Here is a 16917-nt window from a genome sequence, read left to right on the forward strand (position 1 = left end):
CAACATCCCCAATCACCCTGACCAGCTAATTCTTGTCCACAAATGGCCAAATGCCTGGTACCCCTCCCCTTTAAGAAAAACAGGGTTCCTATTTTCTGCGGCCGCAGGCCAGGTTTAGGTCATTGTGTCCACTAATATATCAAAGAACAGCTGTCCTTAGGCTCTGTGATGACCAATCACCCCCTTCCATCTGTCCCTCTTACCCAATCTCTCCTCCATCTCCCCCTGTTCTCCTCCATCTCCTTCTTCCAATCACTCCCCCCCCTTCCTTTCCTCCTTCCTTTTCGCCCTGCCCCCTCACGGAGTGTCCGGACTGCGTATCAGTGCCCTCTCTCGAATTCCCTGGCTGCTTTATTTAATAACCCTACAACCGTGTTGGGATGTTTTTCTGTGTGCACACTCACAAATATGGCTTGGATTGAACGCTGGCCATAAAGTATGTTAGGCAAGTGCCTGATTTGAAAAAACTCGCTCCAGCTTAAAGGGATAGTTCATCCACAAATCTAAATTCTATCATTTACTCACCCTCATATCATTCCAAACCTGTATGACCTTATATTTACAATAATGCATTTGACAGATGCTTCGATCCATAGCGACTTCCAATGCATTTGATCAGTTTTTGCTTTCCTTTGCAGTGCAAGGCTCTACTGTTTGAGCTACAGGAATGCTTTATGTATCTTCTGCAGAACACAAATGAAGAAATTTTGAAGAATGTTTTCAACCGGCTTGGTCCATGTAATGAAAGTCATCGTTGTCCAAAAACAACATTGGACCCTCTGGACTTTCACTGTATGTGCAAAAAACAACAACTCCTTCTGTGCTCCAAAGACATACATGTTTGGAAAAACATAAGGGCACAATTTTCATTTTTTAGTGAACTATACCTGAGTGATATCTTGGAACAGTGATTGCAAGCTTGATGCCCAATAACCCTCAGAAGTCCGGGCTTAATTGGAAGCTTAATTGTGGCAGTAACGGGACTAATGAGCGGTCTTCAACGATGGTGAGATGATGAACTGAGGCAGGGGGGGGTCCCAGGCAGAATGTGTATCGCTAAGCCGCTTTTCCAATGGCTGCAGATTCTTTTCCATCTCACTGACTGCACTGCGGGCTAATTAAAGTCCATTCACACCCAACGCTAATGACCCCGCGCTCATTCACACAAACACTTCAGCACCTTGCCTGTTTACTCAAGGGTCTGCATGCCTCTCCAGAAGCGCATTCACCCTGTCACTCTCATTAGAATAGATGTGTTAGATGCTCGTTGTTAATCTCTCCTTCTGCGCCATCCAAAGCACCCCTTCCTATAGACCAAACTCAAAGCCTTAATGACTTAACAGATGCAATTAGAGTGCTTCTTCTGCCCAGGCCTTTAGTGTGGAGTAGGGAAGAAATGAGGTCATAAAGCGAGAGAGCTGAGGCTATGCTTGTTTCTCTTTACACAAGGAATATGTTGGACAGCAGGGCCCCCAAGCAACAAGAGTTAGAGCACTCATGGGCTGCTGGCCTGGGACTGATTTAAGGGTGTGTTTGAAGTGCAGATTACAGATTCTTTGCACCAAATCCCTCCAGGAGTATCCATGGCCCCAGGAATCTCTCTCAGATTTCCTTCAGCTCTGACTCTGAACCTCTTCAGCTTACGGTTCCTACATGCTCATCAATGCAACACTTTTGTTTGTGGATGCAATGAGAGTATATGTAATTGCATGTGACAGACATCAAACATAATGCTCAAACGCACATTTGGAGTACAAACATGCCTGTGCTCTTGATTCAAACATAAACACTGATGTCAGAAATGCTCAGTTGCTCCACAAAGAAAATTCCAGCATGGATGTGACACTATTCACATATATATACCACATAAGCTGCCCTACATTCACCTGGCTCCGGCACAGACGAATTATGAGGCAGAATGAACAGAAAGGACATATCTGGACTGGGAACAACCTGGAGAAAAAGGAATTTGCCTGGCTTTAAATGCTCAAAGTGTAAACTCCGAGGGATATCTAACACCTTTGTGTGCTGTCCTAATATCACACTAGACACTCAGGGAAACATTCACACACACACACACACACATATATGCAAAGTCCATAAGCATTAAACTTTAGAAACAAAAAGATCAGTTCCAAAATCGAAATGCATGCTGCAGTACTGGAAAATCAGGATCTGCGACATTAGCCATCTCAAATCAGTGGTTAAGAGGTTTGTGCACTAAATGACACACACAAACAACAACTTTCTAGATCTTCAAAGAATTCTAAATATTCTGACAGGGCTTTGTGACATTTTTGAAAATAAAGTGTGCAAAGAAAGACTAGACAGAAAAGAGCTTGAAACTATCACTGATTCATTATACAAGGAAAGGCAGCACTTTAATAAACTATAAACATAAATAAAAAAAAGTATATTAATATACAAATTAACTTTCAAAGTAAGATTTTAAAAAAATTATTTAACAAGAAATCTCTTATGCTAACACTGTATATATATTTGACAAAACTACAGTAAAAACAGAAATATTGTGAAATATTATTACAATTTAAAATAATCGTTTTCTATTTTAATATTGTAAAATGTAAAGTATTCCTGTGAAGTCAAAGCTGAATTTTCAGCATCATTACTCCAGTCTTCAGTGTCACATGATCCTTCAGAAATATTTCTTATTATTATTAATGTTGAAAACATTTAATATTAAAGTTAAATATTAACCTGCTTAATATTTTTGTGGAAACCATGATACATTTCTTTAAGGATAATATTTTCAGGAAATAGAAATTATACATTACATTATAAATGTCTTGACTGTCACTTTTGATCAATTTAATGCATCCTTGCTGAATAAAAGTAGTAATTTCTTATTTTGCATTAATCTTACTCACCCGAATTCCACCCAAATGTGGAATTATGATTAGTACTGATTATACTAAAATATAAAAGTTCTTCCCTTGATCAAAACAAGTTTTTCTTGTCTTCTAAAACATATGTAGGCCTACAGAATGCAGTTCTAACTATTTGCATGACAAAATGAATTGATCAAAACAAACACAAAAAATAATTCCATCGGCACATATGACAAAGGTCCTCTGAATGTCGTGCTAAATGGAATTATAACTCCATATTAGACATCAATGGTAATCGGTTGCTGCAACAACCTAGCAAGCCAGCTGAAAGGTATTCAAGCTGGCGACTCAACATGATTACATCTCAAATTGAGGTGCCTTGGTCCTTTAGTTTGATTTCCCTCCCTCTTTTCATGTAACTGTCATGCCTATATAGCACAGAGAAGAAGAGCTAAAGAGTGGAGAAAAAAGCATCTCTTCAGGCATAACTGGGGGAAGAAACCCCATGCTGGCGTACAAACAATGCTGTTTTGGAGAGGGCCAGCGCGGAGCTCAAATGAAGCCTGGTAGGGGGGTTAGGAATGGGGGCTAAAACTGGACACGTCAGTTATTAGGTCTGTTGAGAACAGTGAGGAGGGGGAAGAGAGCTGGAGAAAGGGAGGCAGAAAAGGACAGAGATAGAGGAAGTAACCATGCTAGTAACCTGGACACTGGTGGGTAATCATGGTGAGATGACACTGGCAGAACCACAGGGTTTCAGCTCACCCCCACACCTGTCCTACCAACCATGACATAGCCTATACTTTGGGTATGTTCATTAAAACCTCATGATGAGGACACTGGGGTGAACATCTGAGACATTTCGTTTTTAAAATGTGGCATTGTTCAAACTGGTTTACCAACAAACCAAATACCCAAGTAGCCGTAGGGGAATTTTTTACTAATCTAGAGTTAGCAAGTTATTTACTGCCTTTTCTGTGGTTTGACATCAAAGAGGTTACACTTACTATAGGGAACAATGGGACTCAGCATTCTGCGGATCTGGTCTCGATTATGGTAACAGTTCTGCGGAGAAACCCAGGTTAGCGTCTGTACGGCTGTAGTCCATCGCTCGCCTCTACTCACATTGGGACTCTAAAAAACGTGTTCCTGAAAAAAAAAAAGAGGAGGAGGAGAATTCAGGAGGGGTTAATGTTCATTATTTACGCATACACTGCACTGCATAATCCATGTGATTGTTTATGAAGTTTGCATATATGTGAACAGTGTGCAACCTACAATCAAGAGCCTCTAAGGCTTCATCACAATTTTGGGCAAGAGTGAAACAGTCATAGACACAGGGACTCTCACTGTGGGCTGAACACACACAGGGGTATTCATTAAGAGCCTGCACACAGGCAATAAGCTGATTGTATGGTTGTGTCCAGCTTCTAAAGAGGGCTTTCTAAATCTCCCTGACAAAAAGCACCATGTATACCATAGCCGTTCTCTTCGCCTCAAAACAGCAGCTAGAGAGTATGCTTTCACAAAATTAAGCTCATTTCATCCCTTGCCACACACTCTCCTGGTTCAATTATCTCTTTTTTTTAGATGAGAAATTTTTTTTTGAACAGAAGACATATTAAAAAACAACAACTACCGTATATTGGCAATCACACACACACACACACACACACACACACACACACACACACACACACACACACACACACACACACACACACACACACACACACACACACACACACACACAATTTATTTTACAGTGAATGAATAAATAGCATTATATATAATTTATTTTTAAAAGTATATAAATAATTTATTTATTATTGAAGCATATTAGTGATAGAAAATTTGTTTCTGAAATGACTCACAAATATTATTATTATTTTTTTAAATAAATAATAAAAATGTAATATCTGGTGAATTTATTATATCTAAAAATGCAGAATGAACAATTTGTTTGGTGTGTCCCAAAGGACAGCGTCATTCCTTCTCAAGTGATCGTGTAGGATAGCTCACACATGAATGAAAAATATGACATAATAATGTTAGTCAAACAGCATGGTGTCCGGCCCTGCTTTCAGGAAATGAAAAGGCAACTGACACACTATTCTTTAGAAAATGATGCTTAAAAATGAAATAAATAGTTTTAAGTGTACAGAGTTTATTTTGTGTTAATGTGTAAATATGTATTTTTAATCACACTAATGTTTTAATGATCAGTTTATTGTTGAATCTGGTCAAGATGATATATACATATATACACATACATACATATATATATATATATATATATATATATATATATATATATATATATACATACATACACACACCTGTAAATATGAGTAAACAACATAAAACACAAAATTATTTTATTTAATATACTATATTTAGAGGTTCATAGGTTTTAATACAAAATTAAAAATGGCTTAAAACTTTAATTAATATAGTATATTTTTATGTTGTATATTTTATCTCTTTAATGTAACTTGGTTTTGTGACACAAATTGTGCGAAAAAAGTAATATTGTTAGACTATTGTTAATATTGTTAGAAAAAATACAAAACTTGATTCCAGGGTGATGCTTTTACAATATTTTAAACTTGACATGGAAGCTTTTACATTTGATCACTGACTGAAATACTATCCTAAATAGACAACCTTTAAACTTGCTGAGAATGAAGCCTGACACATCCATATACCAGACTCATGCACACACATGCAGACAGCAAGAGTTGTTTGCCTAAAAACCGACACCTGCATGCAGTGCGGGGAATGCAGAAGAGGCTGTTTCACATTAAAGGAGGGAGAATGCAATGAAACGGAGAGAAGAAGAAGTGTACAGGCTATCAGGAGAAGTAGAGGACAGTGCAATGCAGAGTTAAGACTTTCAATCATTTACAGCGTCAGATGAAAAACAGCAGCAAGTTGTCCAGTTTAATAGTCAAGGTAAACTCACCTACTCATGCCTGCATTTCCACATCAGATTCAAAAGCTGTTAGATAATCCCTGGAGCAGACAGGCTCGTGTGTGCAGTACTATGCTTTTTTTCCACATATGGGACAGACTAAACTCTCTCTCTCTCTCTCTCCCAACCAGTGACAACAGAGCACCCACACACACACACAATTACCCTCCCCCAGCTTTCCCCATCCCCCTCTCCCTACCTCTCTCTCTCTCTCTATTTTTTGTTAAAACTATTTAAGCAGAGAGAGGGAGAATGAGAGGAGGGCTATGGGGTGGGGGCAGCTGACCAATCATGCTTGGATTGCAGGCTTGTATTCTTTTTTTCTTTTTTTTCCTGAGAGAGAAATAGAGAAGCTAGTTGTGGTGGAGGGAAAGGCAGAGGCTGAGCTAGGCTAGTCCCTGAGGGAATTAGTGTGAAGATGTTTATTTTGGTCGAAAATTGCAAAATTACTCCTGACTCTGAAATACTGATCAATACTATATAGGATAAACACTATGCGACAAATTACTACTGTAACTTTAATTATAACTTAAAGTGAGTCCAATAAGACATTTCTAAACCATTTAAGATCACAAACTCATAATTAAGTTTTTTTTAAATAAATAATTATTTTAATTCACCAAGGATGCATTAAACTGATCAAAAGTGACACAAAGGACACTTATAATGTTACAAAAGATTTATAATTCAAATAAATGCTGTTCTTTTTAACTTTGAACTTATTCAGCAAAGAATCCTGAAAATCCACAAAAAATATTAAGCAAGACACTTTGTTTTCATTGATAAACATTGATAATAAGAAATGTTTCTTGAACACCAAATCATCATTTTAGAATGATTTCTGAAGTATCATGTGACTCTGAAGACTGGAGTAATGATACTGAAAATTATAAATTTTACAATATATATATTTAATATATTTTAAAATATAATAAAACAGAAAACAGTTATTTTAAATTGTAATAATAATTCACAATATGACTGTTTTACTGTATTTTTGATCAAATAAATATAGACATGGTGAGCATAAGAGACTTCTTTCAAATTTGTTTTTAAAATCTTATCGGCCCCAAACTTTTGACTGGTAGTTTATGGTAAAAAATCAGATTATCAAAATGTATAATTTATGCTTCAGGTTAGAGGACATTTCTTGATCAGTGACTTAACTTAGTTGTTAAATGGACTTTCACAACTATAGATATATAAAAACATTGTATTATGAAAATGCATAATTTTCACCTCAAATCAGTATAGAACAATTTTTTGTAACTTAAAGAGAGTCTTATTCTAGATCAAAGATTTACATAGCCTACTTGAAGCTTTCAAATAGACTCTTTTACACTTTTATATGTAAAATATTATATTATCAAAATGTATAATTTATGCCTCAATTTGGTTGAAATTTCTAAGACAATCATTTTTGTATCTGTTAACTGGACTTGCATCAGCAAAAGTCATGACCGCTACAGGAACACTTTATTGACACCAAAGTCCAGTCTGACATGCTCAAGCGATTCAGCTCTGTTTCTGTGCCTATTTCAAAATAAATAAAGAAAATGCTGAAACAACTCAATTCACTCAATATCATAGTGAATCATTTTATTTTAACATTAAAAAATTGGTTTCAGTTTAGCATAAAGCTCAAAGTGTCAGGTCAAATGCTTGAACACATGATATGACTGCAGCTGCCACACTTAACATTTAGCATGTTAGCATATAAGAGAGGCCTGAAGTAATGGAACCTACATTCTGACTCCCACATTTTCACAGGTGGACTGGAGAGTCCTGTGCTTTTATTTTTGGAGCTCATCAGCAATTTGTGAGGAGTGTAAAGAGTGTGTGAGGTTGTGTATGGAGCATTTCTGCACAGCTGAGGATCTGTTTTTAGAGCGCTGTGTTTAGCAATGTGCACTAAAATCCGTCGCATCCAAATGTAACGCGTTGCATGGCACTTGTGGTGTAAATCTCCATCATATTACTGTATCGCCTCTGAATACACCTAAAAACAAAAAACATGCAGACTTCAGTGTTTAAAACATTGGGGAAATTGTTTGAGCAAAAAAAAAAGAAAGAAATTAAAACGTTCAACACCCCCTAAGGAAAAAAGCCCACCGTGCAACAAGTAACCAAGTCAACTCTACACAGCAACTTGCTCCATCAGCATCTATAAAACTATCCTTTGTCCAACAAAGGTCTTTTATCCCCATAATGCTGCCATTCAGCACCACCCCCGTTCAAAAGAAACTTCCTCACAAAAAGCCTTAACCGGTACTATTCTTAGTGGCGCACCAGTGGAAATCACTGCTGCTCAGCACAAAACGCGGGGTGAAATGGTAGACGGCCATTTTCATTCTTTTATTTCAACTCTTTGTAGCTTAAAAGTGCGCAAGCCACCATTTAAAAAGTGGAAATGCTAAATAAAAGCGTTTACAATGCCATGCGGAAACATAGATTAACTGTGTGTCAGTCTCTATTAACAGTGCAGTTTTTCTTAAAAGGCTGACTATAATTGGAATAAAATAGTGGCTGTATACTGGAGAAGCCTGGCAGGGTCTTGAGACGATGCTGGCCCATCACTCTATTGCCTACCAGAAGAGAAAAAAATAAAGCATTAATGCTGAGGTAAGCAGTCTGGCTACTGCAAGCCTGCTGAGTGCAGCACTAATGACCACAAAGCAGTCTTACATCAGAGCTAGAAAGGGAGGAACAGAGAGGGATAGAGGGAGTTTGACAGGTGTCACTCATAAAATCAACCTCAAGTATGCACATTTCACCACCCAGTGCAACCTCAAACACCACATGTTCACTGACCACATTATATTGTGAGCATATTAGATTATAAGCACAAAAGAACAGAGCAGCTGTGCTTACTTGCAGGACTCCAAAACAAACACTATGGATGAGAAACACAGCTAATGACCGAAAACGCTGAAAATCTCAATCTGACCTCATTGCTGGAGGTCATGCCAGCTTTTAGCAGCTTTTCCATCTTCCGCCTGTACAGTGCAGGGGGTTCAGGTGCACGAATGACGGCCCAGTGATGAATCAGGGTAATAAGTAATTTGGTTGAATGAGAAGCCGCAAGCCTTCCAGTGTTCCCCCGCTGGTACTCATTAAGCGAGCAAAAGAGCAGGACTACTCCAGCACAACCCTTAATGAAGATGACATGCTAGTGATTTTCAGTTTTAAACTAAAATAGGCTGCATTCATCTGTGCTACAGTTTCTCACACCTTATGGCCAATACATTTTTCCATTACTTTCGTAGTCATTAGTAATTGCAGAAAAAAAAGAATATATATATATATTTTTTTTTTATTATCTTTAAAAAAAATGTATATATTAAATAATATATAAATTAATATTTTGCAAGATAAAGCACTCACAAAGAACAATTTCTAGCAGAGAAAAATATTTTTATAAAAATAAATAGTTGAATAATGAATAATTCTTACTGACCCAAATAATTCATTGGTGTCAGTAAGAATCTTTTTAAAGAAATGCAAGGATGAATTCAATTGATCATGTGTGACAAAGATATTTATGTTACAAAAGATTTCTATTTCAAATAAATGCTGTTTTTTTCATTTTATATTCATCAGAGAATCCTGAAAAAAAATGACCAGAGAGAACACTTTTTGAAAGGTAGTGATATATGAAATTCTATATACCTTCATATGTGATATGAGTGTGTGACAGCTTTTAGGGAGTGTGCCAGATTTACTCTGGCTATTGCTGCACTGTTCGGCTTAAAAAGGCTAATTTTCATGTCTCATTTTAGGTGACAGGTGTACACTGCTGAGTGGTACACATGGCTGGTAGAGGAAATATTGTCATGCTTTTTCCAGCAACCACCTAAAATAAAATGAGCCTATAATTAGACAATGCCATTCTAGAGCCAGAGAGAATGCCTCTCCTAAAGACATGTGTTCATTCTCTGCCATAGATGAACAAATATAAAATAGGGCAATCATCTTAAAAAAAACAAGAAAAAAAAGTACAAGCCTTACATAGGGCAAGACTGGAAAAATGTCAGGATTATACACAAATGTAAGAAGATAAAAAAAACATATTTAGTTTGATATACTTGATCAATAGCATGACATTATCAGTGTGACAAGACACTTTTTGAAGAACTCATTGGATATGACACAGACACACTGTGTTACTTTTAATTCCACATGGAAATAATAAATAAATCCATAAAAAATAAACATTTTGAGAGAGAGAGAGAGAGAGAGAGAGAGAGAGAGAGAGAGAGAGAGAGAGAGAGAGAGAGAGAGAGAGAGAGAGAGAGAGAGAGATTTTGGGGGGTGTGCGCATGAATGTGGTGATAATCAGTCCCAGGCTGCTGAAGTTTGGTGATATGGTGTCATTAGTCGGCCAGGCGAGTGCAGAGTCTTTGGCAGAGATTAGGACAGACTGAAACTCTAGCCTGGCCTCTGTGCCATACAGAGGAGGGGAGAGGGGTCAGATGGATTATTACTGGCTGTTTCAGATGTTTATTATTCCTATTCTATCTCTAACAGCTGAAAATTGAAGAACTAAGCAGCAGCCTGGGGGATCAGTGCAGAGGGGTTAAATCCAGCACTTTGGCTCCTCAGAAAAGACATTTCTCAGCTATTTATGCTCTGTGCTTCCACTAAGTTGGGGTTTGAGTCAATGGAGGAAGATAGAAAGCAAGAAACTTGCTGAATGGGATTCTTTTTGTTTACTCCTGCCTTTCATTGCTGATCTTCTATCAGTTAAAAAAAAAAACAGAAAAGATATCTCTCATTTCAGACTGAAACAAAAAAAAAGCAACTGGGCTCCATTTTTACGCCTTCATTTCCCACAGACGCCCAGTCACGTCCATGCAAGGCTGCTAATCTGGCTTGGAACATGTGACAGCCCACAGAGAAACATGAACTTTCTGTGTAGTGCAGCAGGCATGGTGTTCAGGGCAGCACATGATGAATTTAGATTTTAATACCATTCCAAACACAATACATATACATGCTCAGTCTAGTTTAGACTGGCGCAGCCTTGGAAAATAGTCATTGTAAACTACTGAAAGAAAGACAATGAAAAAAGAAAGAAAAAAAATTTGAACCATGAGATACTAGTCACATTTGGTTATATTGTGTTTTTAGAGCTGTGTGGAAACCATCTCAGAAATATTGCAAACTATACCCGCAAAGACTTCAGTGGAAGTATGTGGTTTTAAATTTTCTTAAGAGTACCAATGCTCTTCTAAGGCTGAAAGAGGAGTCAGATGAGAGTGCTTTAGACCTCTAATTAAAGACAGAGGTGGGCTAATCCACTAGCTGCAGGGTCGAACTTTGGTTACTGTGGCTAACCACTCGCATGGTTGCCATTCATGTGTGACTAAACAGCGTGTGTGTCTATTAAATATAGCTATCATTTAGTTTGTTCACATAATGTAATGTCAGTACATTTATAACTCACCTACCAATTTAAATGTCATACCATATATATATATATATATATATATATATATATATATATATATATATATATATATATATATATATATAATACCTCAATAAAGCTAAATCAACCAACACTGGCCCTAAATCAACCAACACTGGCCCTAATAGAAACTTTGTAAAATAAAATAAAGTAAATTTGATTACACACTTGAAATGGCCTCTTTGAAAAATATAGTTATTATAACTTCGGTCTCAAAAAGAAGGAAAAAAAATTCAAACAAACAAACATACAAGTGTGTCATTTGCATTTCTCAACTTTCTCTACCTCATAACTTTGAACTTTTTATTTTTTATGTCATAGACATTGCTATTTGCACTTCTGGAAATCTAATCTAATCTAATCTAGTCTAATCTAAAACAGTCAGAATTGTCAAATCTCAATAGAACATGGCGCATAAACATTCAAGTGTTTTTTTCCCCCCTAGGCAACATGTGAACAATAACTTTTGGGCTGCAACTCTCTGTGTGTCATTTGAGCTCCTTCTGTCCATTCAAACCTCCACTGGCCCATTGTGTCGGGATAACATTTCCACCAGCTCTTCCCTCAACAGCACCTGATGTCAGGAACTCTAAATATAGCTGCAACTCTGAGTTGGCATGGATGAGTCACGGACAGAGAGATGGACACATTCCAGCTGGCATACACACCAGTCGATTCTCACTTGCATGATTCATGAAGTTCACAGTTGCCACTTATCCGATCAATGTCATTGTACTTGGCAAATCACAAGTGCCTGTTTACCATTCAAGGTCCATACTTTGTTTACATTGACATTAAAAGGCATAAACGCAGCGTTATCTAGTACTGTTGATTTCCTTTCTGCTTCTCTGTGATTGATAGTTTCAGAGTAGCGAGTCGGCCAACATATTGATTGGATATTTTTCAGTTTGCAAAAAAAAATATTACCGGTCAGGTGGTTTGTCTGATGCAGAGCGTTTAGCAGCAGTGATCAATGGTTGGAGAATGTGTGGCTGAAAACATTCACCTATATGAAAATTTTGACTGACATGAGCACAATATATCTAGCAGGACGAAGGTTTGAGGCTCTAGCGGAGAGCCTGAAGCTGCAATAAATTGAACAGGCTGAAACACTGGTGGCGGGGGGCTGGAGCCAGAATGGCGTCTGGAGAGAGAGACGGAGACACTGATACAACCCACCCACACTGCGTGGAAAACTTGGTGGTGAGCCATATTGCTGGTGCCTGTTAGCCCAAGGCTGTCAGTAAAGCTGACATCAGCATGATTTTTATAGTCTATCAATAAATGTGTATGTATTTGAATCCTATGCCATAGACTGCATTTGAGTACACCATCTAGCATAGAAACACTAAGGAAAGTCTCAGAATATTCCTGAACACCGACACAAATGTGTAGCAACAAAAGCCGGCTCTTGTCCAGCTAGGTCAGAAAATCCAATGACAATGAATGCCACAAACAGGTGTCCTCATTTAGGATTTTCTTAGCAATTTAAACAATGAGAAACAAGGGCAAATGTAAAGGTAAAAACTAGTCTAAAAGAGTCTAGTACATTTAGAATGAGGATAAATGGGTAGTAGGTATTCAATAATTTAGGGAAGTTGGCATTATGACATAGGCTACTCTATACCTTAAACAGCATTTTGGTTTAAAGGGATCGTTCCCCCAAAAATTAAAATTCTGTCAGTATTTACTCACCCTCATGTTGTTCCAACCCTGTAAGACCTTCGTTCATCTTCGGAACACGAATTAAGATATTTTTGATGAAATCTGAGAGCTGGATCACTCCTCCATACTAGTCCATAGGCTTCTTCAGGGATTGAAACTTGCCAGCACCGAAAAGTTATTAAAGACATCGTAAAAATAGTCCAAGTGACTACAGTGGCTCAATCTTAAGTTTATCAAACGACGAGGATACTTTTTGTGCGCAAAACCCCCAAAAATAATTACTTTATTTCAACTATTCATTTCCTTCTCTGTGGGCCTCGAGTCAGTTCACTATAATAGCGTAAGCTTCTGTCGTTGTACGTCACACGCATCACACACATGACCAGCGTCGGCCAATAGTGAGCCTAGGTGTGACGTAGCTCTACGCAATTACACTATTCAGTGTTAATGACTAACACTGAATAGTTAGTCATTAACTGACTAGAGGCCCACAGAGAAGGAAATGAATAGTTGAAATAAAGCACAAAAAGTATTCTCGTCGCTTGATAAATTTAAGATTGAGCCACTGTAGTCACTTGGACTATTTTAACAATGTCTTTAATGACTTTTCGGGGGTGGCAAGTTTCAATCCCTGAAGAAGCCTATGGAGGAGTGATCCAGCTCTCAGATTTCATCCAAAATATCTTAATTCATGTTCCGAACATGAACGAAGGTCTTACGGGGTTGGAACAACATGAGGGTGAGTAATTACTGACAGAATTTTCATTTTTGGGTGAACTATCCCTTTAAATTTAGTTATTATGCTTGCAGCTAGTATGGCTTCATACACATTTTATATGTAGCTTCTCTCTCCAACCATATAACTGTGAAAAAAGATGGATCCTTCGCGGCCTTGCCTACACCAGACTTAATTGCGCGCTAGTGACGACAGGATTTTTTTGAGAGAAATTGCCGAATTACACTTTTAAACGCAAGTATTGGGTTTCAACTATACTCAGATATCTAATGAATGATACAAATGTTGACTCATATCTTACTAAGATGTGATTATATTTAGTTTATACTCTTTATTATAAACAGAAATGGACCATGGTGAAAATATTTAGTCATATTTTGACAACCCTGTTTTGTTTTCAGACAGTTTAAAATAAGTTTTAAAAAAGTCTAGTTCAAACGTTACTCTCTCATCAACGGCAGCTGTCACAGTTGCTAGGCGACAAGAACAATCCTCCATAGGCTAGGCTGTGTACATTTAACAACCCAACACAAATTACGAAAATTTCTGTTAATGGCAGAGAAAGAGTTAAAAATAATGAAAGCAAAAATAATTATTAAATTACTTAATTAAATGATGATTAACAATGCTTAAAAAAGGTTACAAGTTTTTTTCTGGCAACATTTTATAAAAAGGTTACATTTCAGCTGAATAGATTTATTAGGCAACCATAACTTTTTGTTGTTGTTTACAGTATTTTCTCATCTAGACCATTAAAAAATAGATATTATTGCTTGTTAATTCATTACATTAACTAATACAATTTGAAAATGTTAAAAATGCATTAGTAGGCTATATAGAAATTTAAAATTAACCAAGATAAAAAAATGCTGCAATATACTGTATTGTTCATTGCTGCTACTTGTTAGCTTTTGCATTTATAAATGTCAACAAATAAAACTTTATTGTAAAGTGTACATTCATATTGATTTTAAACTAAAATCTAGATGAAATAAAGGCCCTATTGTCAGGTGTGGGGGTGGTGAAAGGAGCGAGGACCCAGGTACAGAGTTGATGGGCTTTATTTTAATAATAAAATAAAACAAAATACAAACAAAAACTACCCAGAGGGGAATGACTTGACTTGACAAGCCATGTGCTCACACCAAACATGATAAAAACACAAGCACATGGCCTGTAAAACAAATCACAAGGCATATGTGCTCACACAAAAGGAGACATGAACACGCAGCTAATGAGAACACTCATTAGCCACGTGTTCACACAAAACATGACAACATGAAAGCACACATCTGAAAAACACAGGCTGCGTGCTAGACAGTAGGCTACAAGACAAAACATGACATGAAAGCACGCGGCCGATGTAAACACGAACCGCGTGCTCCACAAAACACGTGGACAGAAGAGCTTACAGCCCGAGCAACCTCGAAACCGCACGCTCACAAGACAAGACAGAGCGCACAAGAACGAGCGTAAGCTCATCAAGAGCGCTCACAACAGAAATCAAACAGGCGGAGCATGGATGTCTGAAATCCCGACACAGAGCCGAAACCAAACTAGATCGACGTGCCGGCCGGGATCCAAACACCATGCCCACGTAGACAAGTGAGTGCACAACTCAAGGACGCTCGAAACCGCGCACTCAGACAAAGACAAGACAAAACCAGGAGTGTCAGAGCTCTGTCACAAAACCAAGAAATTAACTAGACAGAAGTGACAGAACCCTGACACATATACACGTTATGCATGAATTACAAAAACAAATGGATGTCCGACTCTGGGTGCAGAAAAGGGATATAGAACTCCTTAGAAGAAGAAAAAAAAAAAGAGTCAGATGACTGAAGCAAATTGATCTGTTCAATAAAGGTGTTTCTTCGTATCAGCAACCTTTTTTTCTCCTTTCAATTGCTGACCAGCAGAAAAGATAAATGCACCCAATTCAGCCTCTAGCTTTCTATCCGGAGCTCACATTAACTTTGTAATAGCTTCTTTCCTTGGGAGGCAAGATTCCAATTCAACATTTCATGTTATATGAATGAGATTCCAATAAATGCCAATAGTTATGCACATATATTTTCAGCCCACATCAATCTCATTGTTGCTCCTATTGAAGCTCAGATGGAAGCAGCTGCAACAGACATATTCAACAGATGTGCCACGGTCTGTGCAAGTAATGTATGTAAACATATCCATAGACATATACAGCTCCTTATTACCACATCCAAACATTAATGCCTCTGAATACTCTCCTCTGGTAAGATCATTCCATTATAGACACATTGAATGCAGGCCCATCAAAGCAAATGGGCCGGAAAATATGGGGAAATGCACATATAAAATATAAAAATACAACTTTATGTTGGCCATTTGATCCAAAAGACATGATAATTGGTCCAACAAATTTCCTTATACTATAGAAACTGCATCTCAAACCTGCACAGAGTGCTGAAATGAACACAAGAGGTGGGCAGAAATGGCTTGAGGCATTTGGGATCACCATTCAGTCGTGGAAGGAGGGCAGAGTCTGAAGGACATTTCTCTGTGTGCGAAGGTGCTAATTCAATCACGCCGTCAGTCTCCTAGTGTCCGCCTTCCTCAGTAATCTGCCTGTAATTGAGTTCCCGAACAGCTATCCATCAATAATTTATTTGATCCACAAATACAGTGACAACACAGAAGCTGGGGTGGAGGCGGGATCCATTTTGCCAGAGCGCAGAATCTATTAGTGGTCTCAAAACTGTTCATCAGCTCCCCTAAGTGCCATCACTGGGTTACAGTCCAGTTCTTTTAAGCTTCTGTAATAAGCTTACACAACTGTGAAAAATGTCTTAGTCATTAACTGCCAGTCTATTTAGAAAAATGTTTCATAGCCATGTTCCCTGGGAGTAAGCAAAAAAACTGATCTTCAGTAAATGTCTCGAAGCTCTAATATGTTTGATAATGTTAGTGGTTGCCTATGGCTTTAAATATAAAAGTCTGAGACCACATTGAAAATCTGTCAAAAACCTGACAGTACGCAATTTGATATAACACAAAAATAAATATTTAAATTCATTTAAAAAAAACTAATAAGAGTAAGAGCTAAATTTAAGAATAAATTCAAATTCTACAAAGTTCTGAAAGTCCCTTAATAAAATAAATTAGATAAATTAAAAATAGATGCAATAAGAGTGGGAGCAACTGTATTTAAGAATACAGTCAAATACTACAATAAAATAAAAGC

At 37.5% G+C, this 16917-nt stretch overlaps 1 protein-coding gene across 3 annotated transcripts in view; it reads right to left on the minus strand.

Moving 5' to 3' along the window:
- The window catches only part of fignl2 (fidgetin like 2), a 42665-nt gene that overhangs the window by 12336 nt on the left and 13412 nt on the right, over nt 1–16917 (minus strand). The window contains exons 1-2 of one of the 3 annotated variants that reach the window (XM_077219058.1): nt 5815–6031; nt 3857–3998 (exon numbers count right to left, since the gene is read on the minus strand). In XM_077219058.1, the coding sequence (XP_077075173.1) occupies nt 3857–3881 (25 nt within the window). In that variant the 5' untranslated portion in view covers nt 3882–3998; nt 5815–6031. Of the gene's footprint in view, nt 1–3856; nt 3999–5814; nt 6032–16917 lie in introns of those variants that run through there. The other 2 variants (XM_077219060.1, XM_077219059.1) reach the window with 2 other exon arrangements.

The sequence above is a fragment of the Siphateles boraxobius genome, unplaced genomic scaffold, assembly GCF_051911475.1.
Source record: "Siphateles boraxobius isolate OS27281-9 unplaced genomic scaffold, OSU_SipBor_1 77, whole genome shotgun sequence".
Taxonomy (NCBI): Eukaryota; Metazoa; Chordata; class Actinopteri; order Cypriniformes; family Leuciscidae; genus Siphateles; species Siphateles boraxobius.